A 25,674-nucleotide genomic window follows, 5' to 3' on the forward strand; every position below is an offset into this window, starting at 1 on the left:
TTCTTTAGCATACTTTTACCCTTGTCTTTTGGGTGCACCTTGCAAACTCTTTATATGTGGAGCTTCACTCTTACTACAGCCCCATGCACATCACTTCAGCATGTGGAGAAAAAGTTTGACAGACCTGCCATGCCCTGTTACAGTTTCTAAGCTATGATTGGACAGTTGCTGTTTGTGGGAGGGGTTTGGTAAACGGTCAACAGTATAAACTGCCTGCTAATCTACAAGGTCACCACTGACTATTATGAAACCTTTTGAGCCTCTAAGGATATTGTATTATCTACTATTTTAAGTCAAGACATTGCTTTCTTTTTACAATGTGCTGTAGAATCATTGAAAGATTAAGGATCTCACTATGGCCCAACATTCTTGCTTAGGCAATAGCAATAATAAGAGCATAATTTGACCCCAATTCTTTTTATATCAACCTGTCTCTAGCAGCATAGCCTTTGAGTCAATATCACACATCAAATACAAAAAGATGCTGGTCTTGACTTGACTTTTCTGCGACTGCATTAAAAATATACAAAAAAAGGGAAATTGTATCACATTTGAAGAATGCTGTCAGCACCATGGTTTGCAGGTGTGGACTTGGCCTGCCAGCAAAGACTGTTATTTATATAAAGATATGATGACAAGACTACTCACTTCCATCTCCCTCAGAAGCACTTTGGATACAATGGCTGCCATGCACTTCCTCAATAGCTTGTCTTTTTCTATTTAACCAAAAGAGAAACCTTTCCTCACGTGACATTGTTTGGTATCCAGAAAATGTATATAATGTATTTTGTTATCTGTTATGATATACAGGGCTAATGTAATAATGCACTTTGGATGTTAGCTTTCGTTTGATACTGTATTTGCATATGTGTGTGTGTGTGTGTGTGTGTGTGTGTGTGTGTGTGTGTGTGTGTGTGTGTGTGTGTGTGTGTGTGTGTGTGTGTGTGTGTGCATGCGTGTGTGTGTGTGTGTGTGTGTGTGTGTGTGTGTGTGTGTGTGTGTGTGTGTGTGTGTGTGTGTGTGTGTGTGTGCATGTTTGTGAGAGAAAGTGTTGAGTATGTGTTTGTGCAGGTTGGCCAGTTATCAGCGTATCCTTCGGTTGACAGTGGCTTTCATATATCTTTAAGTTGCTATCTGATGTTAAAGTGCATTATGTTGGTTATTAAAAGCACACTGCTCTTTGACTCTCGGTCTCTGTGTGAAGCAGACAAGATCATTTGTTTGTTTTCAGAGGAAATATGTTACCCATAAATCTGTCATGTCATCTCATTTACACTTATGTTTTATTACTAGACAATGTACAGTACATTAAGTATACTAAACGATAATAATGCATTGCCTCCACTTGTTCTGTTCCTGGATATTATCCTACATTTAGGATTCAGAATCATCTTGTTTTGACCTTACAGTTGGTGATGTTTGTGTTTCAGCAAGCTATTATGATTCAAATCTGGCTGTTACATAGTTACTTTCAATAATCTGTTGGAGGACAGCTTTTTGAAGGCCCAAAATGAAATAACTACCTTAATTAGTGGCAGGTTTTAGGATGGCTGTAACGTGGGCAATATCTCCCAAACCCTTTATGTAATTAATGTGTGTACAGTTTTGTTTAGTTACTTTTCAACTAGACCAGCATCATTTTTAATTCCAAAGTGAAATATCCTTCATCCACACTGGTATACAGATAAAGTACATCTTCAGTAACAGGATGCTAGCAGTTATCCTTACATTTATGAGACTATAGTCTATAGACTATAGATTGTTTTTGAAATATTAATTAAAAGCATTTTTCAGAAAGAAATCATTCATTCAAGCGTTCAATCTATTTGTATAAATGAACAAGGCCCCACAGATTCATATTTTGCAGTTGCAAGACTGCAGTCTTGTCAATCCAATGCACAGCAACCAATGGCTACATATTGAGTCAATATTAGGATGATCACTATTGCAGCAATCAAGCAACTAATAGTATTTCTATTAAGAGCACACATATATTTAATATTAGAATGAGATTAACAACTCTCTCACACACTTGTTATGAAAGGGTCATATTTCATCAGGGCTGGTGAATCACCACTGATTTTTTTTTCTGGCACAACAGTAAATATATATAAATGGTTATCATGATGACATGCTTTTCCGTTATTGTTGCTGTAACTTTGATTGTTTTAATCTACTGTAAGGCATCAGGTGGTAATTATCAGAAATAATGGAACTACAGTTGTCACATAATAATATGATGTTTGTATGATTTCTGGGCTGTCATTACGATTTATAGCTACAACTTCTGTTTACTCTCCTTTAATGGAAATACAAGAATGACTCAAGACAAAGTCACATTACTGTGACAGTGCTGTCTGATTTTGTGTACTTCTTTATCCCACCTGTCAAGTGACGTGAACCTAAGACCATTTTAATATTTGCATATTGTTGCCGTCGGACGAAAACCTTTCATGTCCAAAACAGCTTTTTAGGAAATTAAAAAAGGCTAATTCGAAAAACAATGTTTTGAGCTATTTTTCTCAGACATAATAAACCAATAGCAGTGATTTATAAAAAAAAATGTTAAAAGACAAAATAGAGAGATTCAAGGTATCTCTGACAGCCATGCTATGTAAAATGTAAAATTAAGCACATTCCAAGTACTTTTGGATAATGTTCTAACCAGATTTGGTGGAAAACAATAGAATGTAGCAGAAGGGAGCCAAAGGAAGAAGCATATAAATACATTTTTGACAGAATGGCAATAGTGATCAAAAATCCAAATACAACTTTCCATCCAACACGTCACTTATTTAAAGGCATTTTGTCGTTTGTTTCACATTTTGTTATGCTCTTCATTTTTGTAGAAATCATTTCATATCTGGATGTTATGTTGCATTTTCATTTAGCATAAAACTACTGTGTGACACATTCAAAACACTATTCAAATAAAAAGTAAAACATTCATGCTTTTATTTAATGTCATTCTTGCCATGTGCAGTATATCATATGAGATTATGAGACACTCCTTATCATAATTTAATAGTGATGCATTTTGCATACAAGCATATTTTTGTATTTTACTTTGCACAAATTCATTATTTGAACTATGTTAACATATTTAGGTGCACGTGAAATTAAGTAATTGTAAGTATCAAGTATGCAAGACAGACACAGGAAAAACTATTTTTGTTCATCATATTTTATCTCTGTAGAGATGCCAGTTGTAGATGTCAGTAAGAACTTTAAACATGGCTTTGAGCCCAATCATGACAGAAATATTCCACATCAAACCTGTCATACTATAAGCTGCAAGGACAACGCAGCACAAAGCACAGTTTTCAACCTGCCAAATTTATTACAAACATTAAACATTTACAGACTAATTTAATAACATCTTATATCACTTTTTCCTTCCGGAGTTCTTCCAGACATTGTGTGGGTGTGTCATTTATTTTACACAGGCACAGGGTTGAGTTGGTTTTCACTTCAGTGATGATTTTCACCAAACTATATCCTTTCCACACCTCTGCCTCGATTAGATTATTTTTGCCACTCAGCAAAAAGAGGTGTTGTTTTGAGGTATTTATGCTGTAAAAAGAAAAGAAAAGTCGGCCTGTATTAGTTTGAGCTGTACAAGTTGAGACAAGTTCATATTTCCAGGAATTTGGTGCACAGTGGTGTATAGCAGAGTCGGGCCAAAAGTTGTGTTTAAAGTGCCCATATTATGAAAAAAACACTTTTTCTGGGATTTGGGGTGTTCTTTTGTGTCTCTGGTGCTTCCACACACATACAAACTTTGAAAAAAATCCCTCCATGCTGTTTTGAGTGAGATACGGTTTCTGAATGTGTCCTGTCTTCATTCTCCTGGTGAGCTGTTCAAAATCGGCTCGGACTGTGACGTCACAGTCCGAAATGCGCTGGCTAACCGCAACCGTTAGCTCGTAGCGTTAGCGTTAGCATGCTAATGCTAACGCTACCATGCTACGTCGTTCTCAATAGCAAAGCACTGCTACAACACACACAAGTTCACCATCATCTACAAAAGAACTACTTACATGTGCGCCCTCATTTAGAAGTCTCCCAGCTAATCCTGCCTTGTAACTGACCAAAGTTGGAGAAACAGGTTTTCTTTTACTGTCTATGGAGTAAGCTAGCTGACATGATCTACATCTGAGCTACTGAGCATGTGTGAGTGCAATCAAAGATAGTACAGAAGAAGAAGAAGAAAAGAGGTCTCACTCTGTAGCTAAAACAGAAACCAGGTGAAAAGAGGATCTGCAGCAGTGAGAGAGAGCTGTGCAGTACAACAAAAAGATGGTGTTTTTTGAAAATTAAACCATGTAAACCTATTCTGGTACAACCTTAAAATACAGTTATGAACCTGAAAATGAGCATAATATGGGCGCTTTAAGACATGGAGAGGTACATAGGCCAAAGAAGAGGAAAATGCCATGGGGCACTTGTCCCCTTCTCTCTCCTCTCCTCTCCTCTCCTCTCCTCTCCTCTCCTCTCCTCTCCTCTCCTCTCTTCTCCTCTCCTCTCCTCCTCCTCTCCTCCTCTTGTGTCCTTTCCTCTGGTCTCATCAAGTTGTTTTTCCTTTTCTCATCTCCTCTTGTCTCCTTCCCTCACCTATCCTCTTCTCTTCTCTTCCTCATCTTTTCTCCTCTCCTCTCGTCTTCTCTCCTGCTCCCCTCTCCTGTTTTCTCCTCTCCTCTTGTGTTCTTTTTATTCTCCTCGTCTCTCCTGTCCTCTCCTTGTCTCTGCTGGACTTCAGTCGTTTGTGGGCTGTGTGTGTGTGTGTGTGTGTGTGGGGGGGGGGGTCATGCTCTGTGGAAAGTTTGTGGTTAATTTTTTATTACTGTAAGAAAGTACATCTTTATTTTGTTGTGTTTTTTTTTAATTTTATTTAGGATATTCTTCTCTTAACTTGTTTTTGATTTTGTGATTGTGATTTTTCTCTAAAAATAGTCTAATAAAGGGACTTTGAAAACCTTTCCTTGTCTCCTGTCCTGTCCTGTCCTGTCCTCTCCTCTCCTCTCCTCTCCCTCCATCTTTTAGCTGTGCAGGCATTCAGTGCTGCATGGGCAAAGCCAGAGAAAATAGACAAGTGAGCAGATAGATTTATTAGAGCATTGGTATAAATGCGGTTGCCTGTCGACATCTGTGTGCATGTGGCTGCATGTGTCTGTCAGTGTGTGTGTGTGTGTGTGTGTGTGTGTGTGTGTGTGTGTGTGTGTCCGTGGTAGTGCACGGCCAGGTTAGAATGGGTGTATTTTTCCATGTGTCCCTCTGAGAGGGAAACAGTGCCTGAGGAATGCAGCATTGTCCTTACTAGAGTGAGTTTTGTCTCCACCTACAATGACTGTTAAGTACATACACTCACACAAATGCACCCTCACACTAAGCATTAATGAAAGGTTGCCACTGTAAATGGATCTATAGTGTTACGCTGCAGACAGTCATTTCCGTAGATCAGTCAGATAAGTAGAGTCCTCCTTTTTCTTATCCCCTACAGTGAAGTAGGTGGTCTGCTACTTTTATTTACCATGCATTTCCTGTCCATGTGTGTGTGTGTGTGTGTGTGTGTGTGTGTGTGTGTGTGTGTGTGTGTGTGTGTGTGTGTGTGTGTGTGTGTGTGTGTGTGTGTGTGTTTCTGTGGGTCTGTGGGTCTGTGTGTGTGAGAGTTTTCACTTGCAAAAAAACAAGGAGAAAGCTAGAACATGGGAATGAGGGATGAGATTATATAAAAATGAGAAATGAGTGGGCTAGTAGGGAAATGAACGACAAGGGAGGGGAAATTATTAATGAATAGAGGAAAAGGGAAAGGAGGGAAAGACTGAGAGATAGATAAAGAGGGAGAAAGAGACAGAGAGAGAACTTGAGGTAACCTGACACTATAATGCTCCTCCATTTGTGTGAACTCCTCCAATTCTCCATCAATCGAGCAGTGAGATGTTGCTTACACAAAGGGCACATCTCGAGATCAACTCTGTGTGGGGTTTCATCTGATACCAATGACTGTAATTATAGGAGTGGGAGAGACAGAAACAACACACACACACACACACACACACACACACACACGCACACACACGTTTACCGTGAAAGGAAGCAATCTTACTTCTTTTACAGATGAAATATGCACTAAAAGTATAATTTATCATGTTCTCAAGATAGAGCCGTGGACATCCACACATTTGCACACATCCGCATGAACATGCATGACCTCCACTTTGGCTTGGTGTGTTTGAAAGAGACAGTGATCTTTATGAGTTAATGCAGGCCCTGGAGGTGATGGCTCAGCTGCTGCCTAAGTTCCACAGGCCACCCAACTAGGCTGCTAGTACTAAGAGATTTCATAGTTTATTTTGTGCATTACATTGCATCTCCACATTTTAGGCACAGCTTGCCTCAAGACCCTTAAGTGACATTTACCGCAGAACAGAACACATCAGCTTATCATGCACAGGGTTGTTCCCTGAACATGAGTTAAGGTGAGTGTTAAGCCAGATAAATTGCTGTGCAGACAAAGCTAAGCTAGTTTCATTTTAAAATGTAATTTGGCATTATCAGTTTCCTCCTTGGGACATGCACTGTATGAGAAAATATGAGTACTTTCCTTGAGGAACCTGTCATCATTGCAACATCCTGAAACAACACTTGCCTTGCCTTGAGAAACACTCATTGGCCTACATCATTGTCGTGGGTGGATAAACATTGAGATGACCTCACAATGAATCTTTTACTCATCTCTTTCACCCCCCATCCCCCTAAATCTCTCTGCATCTGTCCCACATCTTTCTTCCTCTCTTTTTCTCTGTGTCACGTCTTCCTACCGCTTGTGTCATTTATCAAACTCTGGAACGGTCTCCTCCCCTTCTCTCTGTTATCTTGGGTTGTAAAAACATGGCCGCCAGAGGTTGGTGTGTGTGTGTGTGTGTGTGTGTGTGTGTGTGTGTGTGTGTGTGTGTGTGCGTGCGCGTGCGCGTGCGAGTGCGTGTGCGTGTGGCTGCTTTGGGTCAGTGTCTGTTCCTATGTGAAGACAGGGGCAGGTCTCATTCCCTTTAGAACAGAGACAAATAACATGGCTGTTTGTGCAACAACAGTAGTGGAATGCCTTGATGGAAAGCAGACAACCAGCTTAATAAAGTGTGTGCACATGTACATGGGCAACTTGTGGTCAGTGTATAAAGCATCTTTTCCGTTTGGGGTAACTGAGTAAGAAACAATGACTGTATCTCTCTGCACAACACACACGCACGCACACACACACACACACACACACACACACACACACACACACACACACACACACACACACACACACACACACACACACAGAGAGAGAGCCGTGGCAGCATTCTTAAATTAACCCTTGACCTCAGCAACATGTGAGCTGCTACAGTGTTAAAGTGAAGTGTCCCAGTACTGTATACTACCCTGTGTATGTAGATTATGGCACTAATACAGTAATACAGGGCTAAGCAATGTTTACTACCTCTGCTTTGCAGATAATATATTTGTACACACAGTGGACAGAAATGCTCTATTCATTTTGGATTTTGAACACAAGATGGCGACCTTGTAGCAGAAAGTTGATTTACTCTAGTACTACACCTCTGTCCTGCAAGGGATGACAGACTGCATAGAGAGGACTGCTGGTCATGATCATCATGATGAAAAATACAGTAAATATCAGCTTAAGTAAAATAAAGTAAATTGAAATCAAGTGAAACAAACTCTAATAATAATAATGATAATAATAAAGCATAAATGACTTGAACTTGCAGAGTGGCTTGGTTTCCATCAGCTCAACTTTTCAGCCTATGTAACCATTTATGCTTAGATGATGTGTGGCCGCCAGAGGTTGATGTGTGTGTGTGTGTGTGTGTGTGTGTGTGTGTGTGTGTGTGTGTGTGCTTGTACGTGAGCATTAGTCGTTGTGAGCCAGAAAGAAAAAGAGACATTTGTGAAATTTTTTGCTTAGAAACCCATATCATTATCCAACTGTTCTTCATACGCACTTATGCTGTGAAGCAAGGGTAAGGGTCTCTAAATAGTGTTAGGTCAGCTGGTCCTGTTATCTAGTAGAATTACACAAACAAAAAAACACGTATGGCAGAAGCATGCACACACATACACACACACACACACACACACACACACACACACACACAACAACTACAACAATGTTTTACAATAGCATGCAAACATATTGTAATCATCCTTGATTAGAAACACCTTAAGTGAGGCGGAGAGGACTACAAGCATGTCTGATTCCGCTGAACTAAAGACTGGGTGTATTTGTGTACTGAATGTGCACAAATCCATTTTGGATTTTAAACAGAAACTAAGGTTTCAAAGTAGTGTTATTGACCTGTCTTATCCTGTCTGCCAATTCCAGAGACCGTTTCTTCAATTTGTTAGATTAAAAAACAAAACACACGTGTAATGGGGTCCCTTGGTCTGGTGTTCTGCTGGGTGTGTTAGATTGCTTGTAGAGGTGAGACACTGTAGTTCAAACTCTGTGAAAGTTTTTCCTTTTTTGTACATGTGAGCGTGTGTATAGTAAAGAAAGAGAAAGGTTAGGAGGGATAAGGTTCTACAAGGTCTTGGGCACAAATTCAGTTCATCACCTTAGATTATCAAGATACCTCATACAAGTGGTAGTGAGTAAGGTACTGAACCCCTGAAAACGTGGAGTCACAGAAGCTAATCCTAAACAATGCATTATTGTGATCCTATTGCAATAAACAATTACTATAGCACCTTTGGTTGACCTGAGATTCTAAATGATGACTATTTTACTCCCTTTCCCAAAAAATACAACCCAAGGAAGAATTTCTTTTCCATTCACCGGGGGAAGCAAAAAACAAATCACAGAAGTTTAGCATCCCCTGTTGGTGCCTGTTTTGTTAATGGATCCTCAGTGAGGGTTTACCTCCCCTCAGGCATATGTTCTCTGTACATTCTGTGAACCGTCAGGATCATCCAAAATAAAGCCAGTTCTCACAACTCTGGGATATTTTCATTCCCCGCAGTGACAGATTAATTGATTAGAACCACACTGGGATCTCAGCTTGGGGATTGCAACAAAGATACAATGGTAAGAAACAGCTCTGCGACTGCTCTAACAACATGTACAGTAACACTGTTAATGATTGAATATTAAATGTCAATCATACTGTAGTCAAGGAATCCAGAGTCCTGCTCATTGACCTGCTGATTTGAAAATGATAACCCTGTGTCCTCGACAAAGAAAGAAAAATGAAGTAAAAAGTTTGGGCAAAAGGAGAGCAAAAATGCTTTCACATGAGTACTCTTTGTTTTTGACTTTCTCTTTTTCAAACAATTCAATCTGAGATGCCATCGATCTGGAATGCTGATTGTCTAACTGTTAGCCTTGTCATTTGTCTCAGTTCCCTCTGGTGTAATTGCACAGCTGTCCCTTCCCTTGCACTGTTTGCCCTGCCCTGCCGGCTCTCCACATTTCACACGAAAATCACAAAACATACGGTATGTCCCTGCATGCAAAAATATACAAACACGTGTGCTTATTGACAGCCTTGTGCAACCGCACTCTTTTTTTCCCCTCTCTCCCTGTCTCCTACGCTCACACAAACCCACACAGAGCCAAGCATTTGCTTGCTAGAAGTTTGTTACAAGAGTTGAGCCTTGTAATTGACTAACCTCTGCTCTGCCGCGCTCTTCTCGGCTTTGCTCATTTTTGTCAGCTCAGTCCAAAACTCTCCAAGAATCATGAACTTTGCCTGAACTCCCTTCTCAGAGAGACACAACGAGCAAGGGTGTGACAAACATAACTTCTGTCAGTTATTATACTGCCCATTGTACTGTGTTATTGGTCCATGTGCTGAGAAAGAGTGAGGTGAAGAAAGGCCAAGACTAGCCAGAAACAGAAAGAAAAGATTAGGGATTTTATGAAATAGCCACAAGCTATATATAAATATGTTGTAATTATTTCTGACCTTCTATCTACTACCTACTTCATGTGGGATGTGTAAGATCCCACGGTGACAGGAACAGTAGTTTAGGTTCATGATAGATGCAGTAAACGGTGGAAGTAACCATGACACCCACTCTGCTGTTTCTGCAACAATAAAGTCAATCTTTAAAAGGATTGTGGCAGTAAAGGGGGGTTGCTGCAAACTAATGAAAGCTCATTACTGTACTGTGTAAAATGCACCAAAGTCAAGACAAAATGGGAACCCTCTACAGTGCAAAAATATACTACATCACCATTGACATATTGCTTTGAGTTGTGTGACAGAGGTAATCAGACCAGTGTTACCATGGTTTTCAACCAAGCATGCAAGCATTTGCCTAATGATGGTCCAGTACTGAAGCGTTGCCAGCTATTACATATATTTTTGCAAGTTACTGTGTGCGGGGGTTCTTTGCAACGGCTTACTGGCCTATAGGTACAGTAGGTAGCACTAAGGTAGCCATCCACAGATACAGTTAAGCTTAAGGATTCACTGTGCCGTATTTTAACATTAAAACATGATGCATATTATATATATATATATATATATATATATATATATATATATATATATATATATATATATATATATATATATATATATATATATATATATATATATATATATATATATGAGTATGTCAACAATTATTATTTTAACAGCTTATAATTGTATGCACCATAAAAAGGTACAGTACAGGCCAAAAGTTTGGACACACCTTCTCATTCAATGCGTTTCCTTTTTATTTTCATGACTATTTACATTGTAGATTCTCACTGAAGGCATCAAAACTATGAATGAACACATATGGAATTATGTACTTAACAAAAAAGTGTGAAATAACTGATAACTCTGCAAACCCTTGGTGTTCTCTCAATGAGCTTCATGAGGTAGTCACCTGAAATGGTTTTCACTTCACAGGTGTGCTTTGTCAGGGTTAATTAGTGGAATTTTTTTCCCTTTATTAATAAAAAACATTACATTTTTAACAACTAGTTGTTTTCTCCTTACAGCAATTGCATTGCTGCTTTTGTGCTTGATTGAAAAACATGGCCATTTCTGTTGTAAAGTCAACGGTGACAATAATTGAATATGTAGGTGGATATTAATCCTAAATGGGTTACCTATGAAAACGCAAGTACAAACTATAAAGTGTTTTTTTGGGGGGGGGGATCATTATTTGATGTTCAAGCAAGTTCACTAGAAAGACACAGTCAAGTATGTAAAGCATAATCATTTTGTCAAGCAAGCATTTACATCCAACATTTTGAATGTCACTGTCCCATTTGATAGAAGTGTCTTGCTTTGTATAAAACATCCTTTGACTTTGCTTGGCATTTATTACAGAGGGAGATCACTGTCCAGACTCAACACTTTTTATGTATTTAGGCCTTAAACCCAACAGGAACCTTCACATTTCAGCTGGATTTGTCTGACACAACACAAACATAAATATAAAATCTTATATTTCCATGTTTTACATTTCAGTCATAAATCACTGCTGTTCCCTGATACTTCCACACTAAAAGTTAACAGTCTGATTGCACAAGACCAGTAACAATATATTCATAAATATTGCATAACCTAATGTGTTTACATGGTTCTCGCCACCAGACTGTGAAAACTTAGCTCGGCCGTGTCTCTCCCTGCAGGACAATAGAGTTTCAATTGAACCAGACACAAAATGCTCTGTGTTTTCGCTTATTATTGAATTAAATGCTCAGCCGGTTCATATTTCATGTAGCAGAGTGAGTGAGAGTGCGTAAAGCAAGATAAGAAATAATAAATGTTTTCAAGGGTTACAGGAAGATCATGTTAAAACAAAAATGTTCAGGCATAAAATAGGGAACTATGAAATGAGCCTGGCATGAGCATTTTACAAAAAATAGTCTTTATGTCTCCAGACACAGGAGTCAAGTTGAACTGGGCCTAGCAGTGAAATTTTTCCCATATCATTTTTAATGAATGTAACTGACCAGGAACATACTGTCTCCGGTGAAGAATGGGAAACAATTAAAGGTGTGTGTGTGTGTGTGTGTGTGTGTGAGAGAGAGAGAGAGAGAGAGAGAGAGAGAGAGAGAGAGAATGAGAAACACAAAAAAAGGCAGGGAGAGAGAAGGCAGACCCAACTCCTTGGCAAAGGACTCCAGTCCAGATGTAGAAGTTGTGTGTAGTATGTGTCTGTATGTGCGTGAGTGTGTGTGTGCACAGTATATTTTTTATTATGAATAATGTGTAATAGGTCCACAGCATGAATATGTAACGTGTGTTTAGGCCCCAAAGTCATCATCCCCGACACTTTTTTAGAGTAGCAATACTTAAATGAAAACAGGTGGAGCTTTTAGTTTCTAATGATATTTGGGAAAGCCACATTGACTCACCCACATTGACTGTTAATAATTTGAGGTCTGCGACATCTCATCTGAGCACAAACTTGACCTCTGACTTTGACTTGTGGATTGCATCAAAGTAGCATCCCATTGGAAGCACATATGTGAATGAAAACATAAGGTTACTCATGGTAAGTCAACATTTGGACTTGAGTCTAAAAGGTTAGATTAAAAATTGATTAAAAATATTTCATGATAAGAAAAAAAAAATGCTAATTTTGACTTTCTACTTATCTTAGAGTCTTTGACCGTATTTTTTAGTTAATTGAAGCATGCATAGACCAGTTTTAAACAATATATAAAACAGATCACTTAAAGGGAGCCTATGGTGTACAAGAATCAGCACACTGACGCAGTAATGTCAGTTACAAGACAATGCTTAGCCATGGTGTGTTAGCATTAGCTAACATTAGTCACAATAAACTACTGGTCATACTAGACCAAGTAAGGTTGTAGCAGCAAAACCAGTGAGCATATTGTCCTGAGCACAGTACTGCTTATGATTCAACTTTCCATTTTTAAGATGAGATATGTAGTTTTGTCTTTCGAAAGTTGCCTACATTGTCTTGCTTTAAGTCAAATATTTGACTCATTATTTTATAATTTGGACTAAAATATTTTATTTCACACTTTTGAGTGTGAGTTTTGTTCCATCATGAGCATATTTATATTTGTGATGCCTTACATTCATTTCTTTTTTTGTAAGTAATGGCCTTCCGATTTATGGTAAAGAAAAAATACATAGAGCTGCCTTACTGGGTGACAACAGTGTCACAATAGAGGTCCTCTCTGCCGCTGTTTTTGATTCTCCAAGCGGAGCCAGGGGAGTGGTGTATGAGTCACGATTATAAGGAGCTGTAAGTCAGAAAGTCATTTTATCATCAGTCATTATAAGAGCAAGAAAGACAGAAAGATTGGGATGACAGCATACAACACATCCTGCTGTAGAACCAAACTCAAAGTCACAAAAACCACTAAGTCTACTAACAAGCCTGCTTTCCTTACATGCCTTGGAATAGTTAGGCGCAAAGTTGGCATCCCTGCCAAATGTTCCAGATCAGGGTGCTGTGATAAATAAATATATATCCCCCTCGGAGCAAATTTGATGTGGGATTGTTTCCCTGATCTTCTAAATTTGTGTATGGCAACTTAATTGCGTCTGTGTTTTACTACTCTGGTGACTCTGGCAGAATGCTTACTTCCCTCCAATGGTGGGGGGGAAACCTTTTTATTTGTGGTTTCTGAATCTTTATTCTAGGCTACTCATAAAGCACCGAGATGAGTGATATCATGTGGTCTTCATCAACAAGGGAGCTTTTTGTTATACTTTATAGTCATTTAAAATTGAAAGATTAAAGGCCATGACACACAGGCAAGGTTAGAGAGCAATGGGAACTTCAGTCGACAATTTTAACAAGCCCTCATTTTTTCATCATACTTTTTCTACTCAAAGAGCACACAATGGCCCTCACATTGACATAATTCAAACTTTGCAACTTTGCTTTTAAACAGAAGCTTGTTATTAAAGGACAACTCCGATTTTTCACATCAAAATCAGTTTACTTGTCACTGTTAGCACTACTCAGCCCTGTAGCTCTGGAAGAGCTTTTTAACGTCCAAGAAAATAACCCACCCTGATGATGTAAAGAGGGGTTACCAGGTAGGGAGGGTGTAATGAAATATGCTGTTCCATTATAATGTAGGAAGTGTAACAATTTGTTTTTTAGCTTGACCCATACTAGGGACTAAAAGTGAAAATATTTCAGCCTCTACTGCTCAGTCTTGACCTTTCTTTTTTAAATATTTCTCATTAGACGTTATGGATGTGAATATTGTGCCACCTTAACTCAAGGCATGGAAGGGAAGGGGAAATAAGATTCACTGTAAAATAATTGAGGTAGTTTGAATTTAAAGAGTGAAATTAAGTATTAAAGTATAAAGTTAATCATTTAGATTCCCCCCAGTTTTGTCAGGTTTTTTGTCATTGCAGGATACAAAAAGTGTGCTATACACAGATGCAAAACACACACACACACACACACACACACACACACACACACACACACACACACACACACAGCAGATAAATCCCATGGTCTGATTTAAGGATAAAAGCCAAAACAAATAAATGAATGATCATAAATCCCCTGTTTTATTCACAAAAAGTCAGTCTTCCCTGGTCTTCCTCTTACAACTCATAATCATCTTCATCACCGATCTCATCCTCCTCCTCATAATCATATTCCTCTTTTAAACCAAACCCGAAGTCGCTAAAGTCAATAACAAAAGTATTCTTCACTTTTGCAACACACTGTGTCGGCCCCTCCTCATCCTCAGCATCGCTCCTCCAGTGGATATACATGTTCTCCCTCACAGAGGGCTCAGGCTAAGTGTTTCTGGTTGCTTTATCTGAAAGGATCTCTATCCTGCTTTAACGAGGCACTTGACCTCCCTCGGCGCTCCTCTTCTCCCTGGGTGACGCAAAAAAAAAAAAAAAAAAAAAAAAAAAAAGTGGGCTGGCGAAGCGCTAAGTGCAGTATAGTTTAGAGGAGTATCGGAGCGCTCCGTAACATCACTAGTCAAGCAGACTTCATTGAGAGCGCCTATGTCGGTTCAGCAGTCTCTTTCTCTCCGATGTTATACCAATGCAAATACTTCGGCGGAGATACCAGGATGTGTACGGATGTGTGTGAGAAAAAGACAACACTGACTTGTTCCTCAAACTTTAGCAACATCCTCCATTCAGTAAGTTGAGAGGTGGATGAAACTTTTTTTTTTCTTTTTTTTTTGTGAATGAGTGTCCAGCCGCTGGCTGCCACATTTGGACGTCGTCGGATCTGTCAAGCCAACGTACAGCCGGACCTTACCTGACCCCTCCACCCCCCTTCACTTTTGTCCTCCCTGAACTTTTAAGGCTGGACTTTAAACTAGTGTCTCTTTATTTTTTATTTTTTTTAAACTTTTTTTTCTTCTTTTTTCTTTATAATTACAAGGCACACAATGGAACACTCAGTCCTCAGAATAACATGCGTCTTAATGGTGGTTATCTGTCTCTTGGATACAAGGTGAGTTGAGTTTAATTAGGAACACTAAATACGTTCAACTTCATATCTCATAAAACTGTTCAACAACTTTATTTATTTATCAAATTAACCCTAACCCTTTTTATTGATCTATTTTTAACATAGCCTACATTATTGGTTACTGTGAATTAAATGGGCTACGCAATTATTTACTTTAACAAGTCAGCTTTCATTCATGCAAGCAAAAGTTAAGTTACCCACAGCATTCTGGCTGACTTAGATCTAACATGTAAAAATATAAAAACATAAAATAAAGAATTTAACATTAGTGTGCTTTTTACAAGTTTACGGTCTATTGCCAATTGCCTGCTTCCCATTCCCAAACAATGATGCCAATCATTTAAAAGCTGCCCTTTGGAAAGCTAGTTGTGGAAACAGGTCTACTCTCAAAGCATGAAACATAACAGGTAGCAACAAAAAACTGGAATTACAGAGACACAAACTTCAACATGGAATGCCACCTTGAAAATAGGGCACCACTATATGCAAATCTACAATAACTGATGTCACAGCATGTTGTGTATTAATGCTAGTCAGAATGAGTGAACTTTTGAGTCTGTTTTTTGGTTGAAGAGGCTCACAGAAGAGAAACTTGCTGAAGTTACACACGTTTGATGAAACCATGGAAAGAAATGCAAAGTTTCTGCAGCTGTGTGAGTGTCTGTGTGTGTGTTACTTACTGCACACACCTCCCTACACCTGGGTATTTGTGTGTGCATGTTGGTGAGTGCTGGAGCATGTGTGCAGACAGATGTGCGTCTATCTGCATGTATGTGTGTGCCCACAGCCATACTGTACATGCTCCTGATTTGTGTGTCCCAGTCATACGAACGCTGCAACAGTCAACCTGTGTTTTAGTTGTAATGATAATGAAAAGAAAAAGCTGAGCACTTTTCAGGTCTCAAGCCATCATCAGGGCAGTCTGTATTTTCCTTGTTACTGCTGTTACTGTTTCACTGTGAAGTAGAAAAGAGCCGCTGTCACTCGGCTGAATAACTGTTGTTCACGTGATTGATCTGCAACAGAAGCAGCAGACACAGTTGAGTACTAAGACACACCTTGCAGCCTAAAGTCAAATGTACACGCTAACTGATTTCGTGAGGTGACTTTACAGCACAAGGGGGGTAAGTTGCTTTTTCCCGGCTGCATACCTGGAACTGTTACTGGAACTCTTGGATTCGTGTCAACAAACTGGATGCTGTTCCCTCATCCGACACTTAAACTCACTCACTGAATGCAAGTACAGTATGTTGCAGAATTTGGCGCATGCATTTACATCTGTATGAACCCACAGGTCATAGTCAACAGTTTTTGCTCTCCTTTTATTAAACAGTGAACAAATCTGAAAAACAAAGAAAATAAATAAACCGCCAGCATGTGGAGATGGTTTTGTTACCATCGACCCACAGTATGTGTATTATCGAGGTTTTAAAGGAATCAACAACAGTGGGGACCATCACGTCTGTTTGGTACTGTAGGAACTGAGCATTGGTGTGACACTCAGCGAACAGAAACAAAACAATTACCACTTCTTATGAGCAACAAAAGATGTATGAGCTAATAACCTGACCTATGTGCTCCATGCAGGGTAGACTCCAATGAAATATTGGGCCTGAAGCTCCCCAACATCGACCCAATCCTGAATGCCAACACCGTGTGTCTCACACTACCTGGGTTGACACGGCGCCAGCTGGAGGTGTGCATGCGGAACCCAGACGTGACGGCTTCAGCAATCCAGGGAATCCAGATTGCCATCCATGAGTGCCAGCACCAGTTCAGAGGGCACCGCTGGAACTGCTCCAGCCTGGAGACTCGGAACAAAATACCCTACGACAGCATAGTCTTTAAAAGAGGTCAGTTTTATAGTGCTAATGCAATATACTACAGAAGTAGGCCTGCTGTACAATTTCATTTGAATTCACATCTGCTTTTCTTGTAACCATTTTGCATCTCTTGAGCTTATCGTCATCACCTTAAACATTTGAGTCGCAGCTCCGGGGGAAAACAAAATGCTTTAGATTTTAAATGTTACAAAATGCAAAAAAATCAGTAGCGAAAGCTTACGAGACACCTTTGGGGCATTGAGGTGTAGGCTACAGAGGTGAGAAGTCACCAAAGGGTAGGCTACCTGCTGAAAAAAAAACAATGAAGTACAAGCATGAAGTTCAAAAGTTTAGTCTTCAAACAGGCTGTGGTTTCATCCTCAAACACACTTTGATAGAATACCTTGAAAGGGTAGGATTAGAAAGATTAGTCACCACAAAGATAAACGTCCTGAACAAGCATTGGTGTAATATTATTCTCCAAAAGCAGACAAAAGATTAGGGATAATTTTCCTTCATAGATATACTTCTTGAAGGTTATCTCGATATAAAGTCGTCCAGAAGGTTAGGTTAGCTCTAGTGACTAGCAGACGGTATCTACTTTCTAACCCTTACTGTATCTCTTCAACAGCCCGTACAAAAAAGCAGATCACTTCAAAAGCTGTTAGTCACCTCAAGATTACCAAAATTGATGCAGATCAGTTTTCTCTGACGGTTTTTAGAGCTTGGAGCTTTGCAAGTAAGCCACGGAGGTTGAAAGAGGATCTTTAGTGTTGGGAAGCCCTTTAGGTGGACTCATCCCAGGTTATTGACTGGAAAAGGCATCAGTTTCTTAATAACAAGAGCACCTGGATGGATGGCCAACACAAAATGTGGTCGGAAGTTTGAGTCTTGAGTTGAGTTTGCTTTCAATTTCGTCATATTCGGAAGAAGATAGTGATCAAAACACAAATTATATAATAGATTTATATATACATGTTGCATTCAAATCGTTAGAAATGACTAACAAATCAGGCTCTAAAATGTTGTTAGCAAATACATTTCTACTGAAAGGACCCTGGCATGTTGGAATGAAATGCATCATAGTGCTTTAATGACACCTCTTGCATTTCATATTAATATATTGCATTGTACATCTATCTGTTCATTAACATTTTTTTGTTTTTAATGTATAAGAAGTGCACAAATTGTCAAAAACAAACAAACTGGGATATTTTAAAGCATCTTTTTAGACAGTGTCCCTGAGTTGTTGATGGAATTCCCCATCTTAAAAAAAAAAAAACCAACTGATTAAATGTGCCATATCATTCCTGGAGGGCTGTTGCTATAATTTATGTTCTCCTTAATCTGCGTGCTATACAATCATGAGACTTTAGTTTTGTAACCCTCACTAAGGACTTTATACCTTGTCACCTTTGTGAATCTTAGAAAAAATTAAAAAAAACTATTAACCAGCGTATATGCTTACACACCTCTGGCCATACTTTCACTCCTTACTGACTCATTGAAAGGCTGTTTGTCATTATTAGTTGAGGCAGTTGCTGGTTGTCTGGCATCCCTGGTTTGCCTGGGGTTCAGAAACTCCAAACCACTGACATAAACAACCTTTTTAAATTGGATGATTCATTTGTTACAGTAGATGTTGATGCGTTCACAGAAGCTCCACGGAAGCTAAAAAAAAATGCAAGTGCATGTGCTGCAGGCTCATTGTTGCGTGTAGCTACTGCAGAAGGGCAGTGTTTACAGACGTGGATTAGATGGAATTGTGGAGATTAACATAAATTTTCAATGCAACTTCCCATGGAAAAATAAATTACTTAAGACTTACGTATACCAAACTGATATTTTTGCTTTATAATTAATATACTAATAAGTTTATCTATGTTTTAAAAGCCTGTGAAGCAATGTTTACGCAATGACGTGAAACCATTCTAGTAAAACAAGATACAAATGAAATAGTTTTGGGGAATTGGAACCTCGCCTGTTCAAATATTTTTGCAGACCTTTCTCAAATCTTCTGATTCTACAAAGTCTTGGAGTTCCGTATCAGGGGCCCTGCATCTCAATGTTTGTTTTGAAAATTTTATTACATCAGATGCTGCTCGGATCCTCTCTGGCTCTGCCACGTAGCTCTCTACTGATGGATTCTGATAACTTCTATAGGCCCATGTTCATTGCCATTTAGCTTGCATCAAAAACTAGGCTAAAGAGGACGTCAGGCAAGACATGGATGGACAGAAATAGGAGAATCTCTCTCTCTTTCTGTCTTTCTCCCTCTGTTTCTCTGTCACTGTATCCTCCCTCGCTGGGCTGCTCCTAATGCTTTTACTTCCCTTGCCAGTGCAAGTACTTGTGAATTTGCTCTCAGCACTTTCCCAACTCTCGGCGGCAAACGCATAAACCTGTTTAGTCGGTTTCTGTAACACAAAGTGACAGTTTCCTTTGAATCTTTAATTCATTTTGTCACTTCGGCTGCCATCAGTTCAGCCGGGCATGTCGCAGCTGGTAAATTATTTGTTAGATTGATTTGTTCCCAGTCTTTCGGAGGCCTGCGTTGCAGAGCGTGGCTCAAAACAGGGCAAGAGCTTAAACAGGCTTCCTATGTATAAGGATGTGCCTAAGTGCCATCCCTTTCACTTCCCCCACCTTGTGTGAGTCAAGGTGTTAGGGTGGTGTAAGGGAGGGGGGGCAGATTGTGAGTGAGTCAAATTATATAGTCAGAACAATTTCTGAGTTTGTGTGTGTGTGTGTGTGTGTTTGTGTGTGTGTGTGTGTTCGTCTTTATTTTTTCTGGTATAAAACCAAATTCATAACTGCCCTTAATCAGATGTTGCACATTAAAGCTGCTATAAACAATATTTCTTTATAATAACAACGGATCAAATGACTACTTGTGTGTTGTTATGTTTAAGAGATTAACAGATTAGTGATAAATCCACAGAGAATTATCACCTGACTGTGCATTATGTTGTTAAGGTAGATTATGTGCAGTTAGAGACACTGTAGGTAATGTTGCCAGTTTGTTGAAATGAGGATCAGCTTCCTTGCTACATGAAAGTCAACCTGCATCTGGTCGACTCTCTGCTTTTCTGCAAGTCCAAGATGTTAGGCATGTTAGACAGATGGTTTGTTATACAAAACCATCAGAACAGTCGTCATTGGAAACTGTTTGGAAAAGGGGAGGCACTTTCAAAAAAAATACCTGGCAGGTGATTGGATGAACCATCTGTCTATCACGTCCAGTCCACCGTTGTTGTTTAAACTGTTTTGAAGGAAGAGTTGCGGCCATCTCACACATAAACCATGCCCGTAGCTGCCAGTAGCTCCTCACTAGACGCTGATTGGTTTGGTAAGCTGGTAGTCCAGACAAAAAAGCATTACTTATAGCCTGACATGATTTCCGCGTGATATTACGTTGTTGCAGTTTTTTCAACTGTTTTTATGGTTGACCCTGCATTGTTTTGCCAGAGCCCCCTGTGATGACACCCAGTCTGCGCTGACAGAATGGCAAGGAGAAAGCTGTGGGTTTTTTCATACAATGACAATAGTGCTGCTACAGTATTATAAAGGACAGTTGTATTAGAGAACTGCAGATTGTCACTTGCTTGTATGGATTATTTCTAGCCTGGTCCTACCAGACTCTGGAACATTTCATTTGTACAGAGAGTCTGGCCACTCTCCATTGACAAGTGTTAACTTCCTTGAAGGCGGGTACTCTGTTGAAGTTTAAAACTAGTGGATCTGCCCAGAGCCACTCTGGATCTGCCATAACCAATCTCTAACGTTTGGTCGTGACGTCGGCTTAACTTTGCTAGTGTTCGCCTTAGCCAACTCCTTCACCACTAAAGGACCAAAGACAAAGATTGTTCTTGCTCGGGCTTTAACTCATGGATATTTGGCAGCGTTGCCACAACAGACTGAATGGCTTCGCTCGCATCTTTCTCCGCCGCCATTACGGAACTCACCGAAGGTTACCGAACCTCAACATCATCGTTCTCAGCCACTCTCTCTGTTCGCTGATTGGACCGGTAAAGATGTGACTGGAGAAAACCCAAGAATATACCGCAAACCCAGACGTAGTCCTGAAGGAAAATGAAAATTTAACGGAAATACGTAGGAGGGCGGAGCCAGGCTAGATAATTTCTTGTTTACTCGTAATTGCGATGCCTCCGACTTTTCATGTGCCCAGTGTCAAGTAACTTATTCACAAAAGCAAAAAAGTCCAGAAAACTTATCAAACTTCACATGATACCTTACAAAAACAAAATAATATGAAATTTATTAAAATATATAAATAAGAAAGTAACATCAAATAATGCTAAAAGAGGCAGTTCAAGTAAATAGCCTTTTATTTGACTCAAACAAGCAGCCTGAATCATTTCCCCCCCTATAAACTCCTAAGTGGTTTCTTTTCATGTTTTCTTAACATGTTTCCATTATAATCTTCACTGTTTTCTACACCAGTAAGTGAGTGCCAGTGAGGCTGCTTTAGTAGAACCTGAGGCTGCTCACAGGCAGTAAGCTGAGATCTAACAACAAACACTGTAGAGGGTACAAGTGCAAGAGCTGCTGTCACACTTCATCCTTTCTCAAGATTCACGGATTCCACAATTGGACATGGATTTTTTTTAATCTCAGAAATCCATCAACATGGACACAGAGAATGTGTGTATTGCCAGTGCGTGTGTGTAAGGGAAGAGCGCTGCAACGATAGTCTGCTGAATTACAGATCAGTTGTGGTAGAGTTGTACTCATTACATGTGCCGCGTGTAAGTTTGACTTGCTGCTGAGGAGAAAGGGATGTGTGTTTAGCTGTAAAGGCAAAAGCAGTCACACGTATAGAAAGATTACGTGCACACAGCCGTTTAACCACCTCCTCTACATGCAGTAGTCCGTCTGAGCCAAGTGGAAGTGATTACAAAGCAAAAGCTGCGGTGTGGCATAATCAGCCTCTCTTACCTAAACACATGCAAGTACAGTAACACAGTTTGGTTATAAACTTTGATGGTAAGATACAGAATGACAAAAACAAATAAAAGGAGCAGCCATCTGATGCAGAGCCAGAGGACCTGTTTCGTACAGTGCTGTAGCACACATTCAGGAACTAGCACCATTCCATTCACTGAAGATAGTACAGACATCAGGGAGTATAGACATCAGTGAGTTGCACAGCCACATATCTTGTATCTAAGAAGGAGACACAGCCCTGTTCAGTGTGTGAGTCCTCTGATGGGAGTGGTGGGAGTCTGTTCATGTTCACATGGCCCACAGAGACATAGTACGCAAGTGTTTGTAACACTTAATTGCTATTGTCCCAGATGTTTCTGCAGGATTTTATGAGTCTTGGAATGTGTGTATACAGTATAAACGTGTGAATAAACTCTTACAAGTAAAATAGAGGAAGCTGTTTTACTACAGCATTGTTGAAACAAAGCGTGTAAACTCACAAATTTGACACGTGTTGCTAACAGAGAAGTTAGAAGAGGTTAAATTGAGTTTTAGTGCTAGGAAAATGACTTGACAAGTTGTATCCAGCAGTTTTACAACGGAACTTGAATGAGGGGAATGAAATGGTTTTGTTGCTATTCCGGATGCTGTTTCAGTTAAAAACAGAAGATGTAACACAACTGAAAAAAAACACTTGTAAACAGAACTTTAGTCATACTAATTTGAATTTTGAATTGTTATCAAATGTCATCCTCCATCGCTCTGGTAATCCTCTCATTTCATGCCATATGCACACTGGTACAGCACGTTCTGCCTGCAGGTTATTGAAAAAGAATTGATATTTTACACAAACTCCATCATACGTTATACGTTATAACACACGTGAATGCCTCTACAGCAGCTTCTTAAAAGAAACCTGTCACAACGCTGAATATTGACACGGCCCTCATTTCAGCTTTCATAAGCTTTTTCATGTGATGAATGTGTCATGTGTCATCGCAGTGTCAGTTTAGAGAGTTTGAATTCCAACCTGGTAACTGCCATTTTAACTGTAAACATGTCTTGGACTACAAGCCGTGAAACTATGTGTTATGACATATATCTTTAGACAAAATATCCCAGTCTTTCCTTTCCCAAACTTTGTTTCCTGATTGTGACAGTTCTTATAACCCTTCAAATGAGGCAATATAACAACACCACTACCCTGTCCTTTCACAGGTTTCAGAGAGAGTGCCTTTGCGTATGCCATCGCAGCAGCAGGCGTGGTGCACGCAGTGGCCAACGCCTGCTCCATGGGCAAACTGAAAGCATGCAGCTGTGACGAGAAGCGACGTGGGGACGAGGAGGCCTTTCGTATCAAACTGCACCGTTTGCAACTGGAGGCCATCCACCGGGGGAAGGGTATGGTACACGGTGTCATGGAGCACTTCCCTGCCGACTTGCCGGGACCCCAGGACTCCTGGGAGTGGGGCGGCTGCAGCCCTGATGTGGAATTTGGCGAGAAGTTCTCGAGGGACTTCTTGGATGCACGTGAAACCTACAAGGACATCCATGCCCGTATGAGGCTGCATAATAACAGAGTTGGGAGACAGGTGAGTTGGGAGGGGATTGGAAGTGAGAGGATGTGAGTGTATGAGAGCATGTGTTTCTCAGAGTTTGTATCACTATTTGTATTTGTAATATTTTCCTCGTGCAGGAGTAAGCCGTGCAGCTTTTTGTCTGAGAGCAAGATTTTGATTTAATATACCCATTCATATCAGACATATTTGAAAGCCTCATCTCTCTATCTAATGGTTTTGATTGAACTTTGAATTCAATTACTTTGGCAAATTTGTGGCTTTTCCTTCAAATCAAAGGAGCACTCCACCAATTTTACACATCAAGTTTCTTTTGGCACAAAGAGTTTTGCTCAGATGGTAAACACAGTTGTGTAACGTCTTTTGTGGCTCTGAGGTAGCTTTCCAAAGACTGAAAAATAACCCTGATGACATCATCATCAGAGGGTTATGTTCTCAGCTTGAGGTATAATTCTGAATTACAAACTGTGGGCATGGAGATTGAAAGACGTGTGCATTTGCCAGGCAGAGAGGATCTAGTTAAAAATGCTATCCAGCTGCATTATCGGAAATGTAGGATGAAGGTGTTTTTTGGGCTTGATTCATACCTGGGACTAAAGATTGCTGCTTCAATTATAACCTTTTCTAAAACAATAATCTATCTCTCGCACTTAAATTACTAAAGTCCTCCTTTAAATTGTTAATAATGAAGTATGAGAGGGATAATACTCTGTTATTACTATTATATTACCATCCGGGTTAAATGAAGTTGACTCTAACCTCGCTGTACCCTATGTATCTACAACCCTGTAAAGGAAGTGAAACGCAGTTAGAGACATTATCTCCTTCTGCTATCAATGTTAATATTACACTATCTTTAATATGATTTATACAAGGAAACATATTACACAATAAAACAGGTGGAGAATGGGTGGGTCGAGTGCTACTGGGCCAATGATAACGCCTACAGTGCACAACATAAATCTGATTTTGTTAGCTAGGTCAACGTCTTTATTACATTGCTGTTTATTTCAGCTGGCGGAGACTGTGTGTTTGTGTGTGTGTGTGTGTGTGTGTGTGTGTGTGTGTGTGTGTGTGTGTGTGTGTGTGTGTGTGTGTGTGTGTGTGTGTGTGTGTGTGTGTGTGTGTGTGTGTGTGAGTGTGTAGGGGTTTTGCCTAAGCTGATAGTTACTCTACAGTTCAAGTCTAACAAAAATAATAACAGTAAATCTGTTCTTTGAAAGTAACTTCAATCAAAATGGGCACACTGTATATTTATTGCAACAATTATGATAAAATGTGTCCCAAATGGGAATTTCCTCTTATCACAACTACGGTTGTGTTCTGTCCAAACATACAGTAACTCCTACTAGAGGTCCCATTTCAAACACTTTATGTGGTACCAGAGGGCAGCAGAAGTTGTTTTTCCTGAAGAAGAATTACTCTTATTAATGGAGTAAAGACAGGGTCAGAGGCTGCTACCCTGGCTGCTAGTGTATTTTCTTTAAGTTTTTATGTGCAAAAGTAGAGGGTTATTATGAGCCATATTTCTATAATTATTATAGTTAGGTATTATTGTAATTGCTGTCCATCTCTCTCTCACAATCAGCATCAGGTTGTTGACTACGTAAAAGGGTCAAATAAAGTTTATTAGGTTATCCTTCTAATAAATACTTACAACTATTAATTTGAATCTAGATTGTATGTTGTTGTAATTAACCATTCTGTCACAAAGAATAATAATACGTTCCTACAGAGTTTTCTGCCTTGGGCAAATGGGAGAGAAAAGATGTAAATGACAGTGATAAGCCTTGACGATACTGTGGTGGAACAGAGACAAGAAGCCACCGTAAATTACTCATTGTTCCCTGTTTCCTCCTGAGTAA

The 25,674-nt window shown here is 39.6% G+C and overlaps 1 protein-coding gene across 2 annotated transcripts in view; it reads left to right on the plus strand.

Annotated features, from left to right (window-relative positions):
• Positions 1–15,387: 15,387 nt before the first annotated feature.
• The window catches only part of wnt10a (wingless-type MMTV integration site family, member 10a), a 31,216-nt gene continuing 20,929 nt past the window's right edge, over positions 15,388–25,674 (plus strand). For both annotated transcript variants that reach the window (XM_028591240.1, XM_028591241.1), the window contains exons 1-3: positions 15,388–15,444; positions 17,050–17,315; positions 23,451–23,824. In XM_028591240.1, the coding sequence (XP_028447041.1) occupies positions 15,416–15,444; positions 17,050–17,315; positions 23,451–23,824 (669 nt within the window). In that variant the 5' untranslated portion in view covers positions 15,388–15,415. The remainder of the gene's footprint in view (positions 15,445–17,049; positions 17,316–23,450; positions 23,825–25,674) is intronic.

The sequence above is a fragment of the Perca flavescens genome, chromosome 11, assembly GCF_004354835.1.
Source record: "Perca flavescens isolate YP-PL-M2 chromosome 11, PFLA_1.0, whole genome shotgun sequence".
Classification (NCBI taxonomy): Eukaryota; Metazoa; Chordata; class Actinopteri; order Perciformes; family Percidae; genus Perca; species Perca flavescens.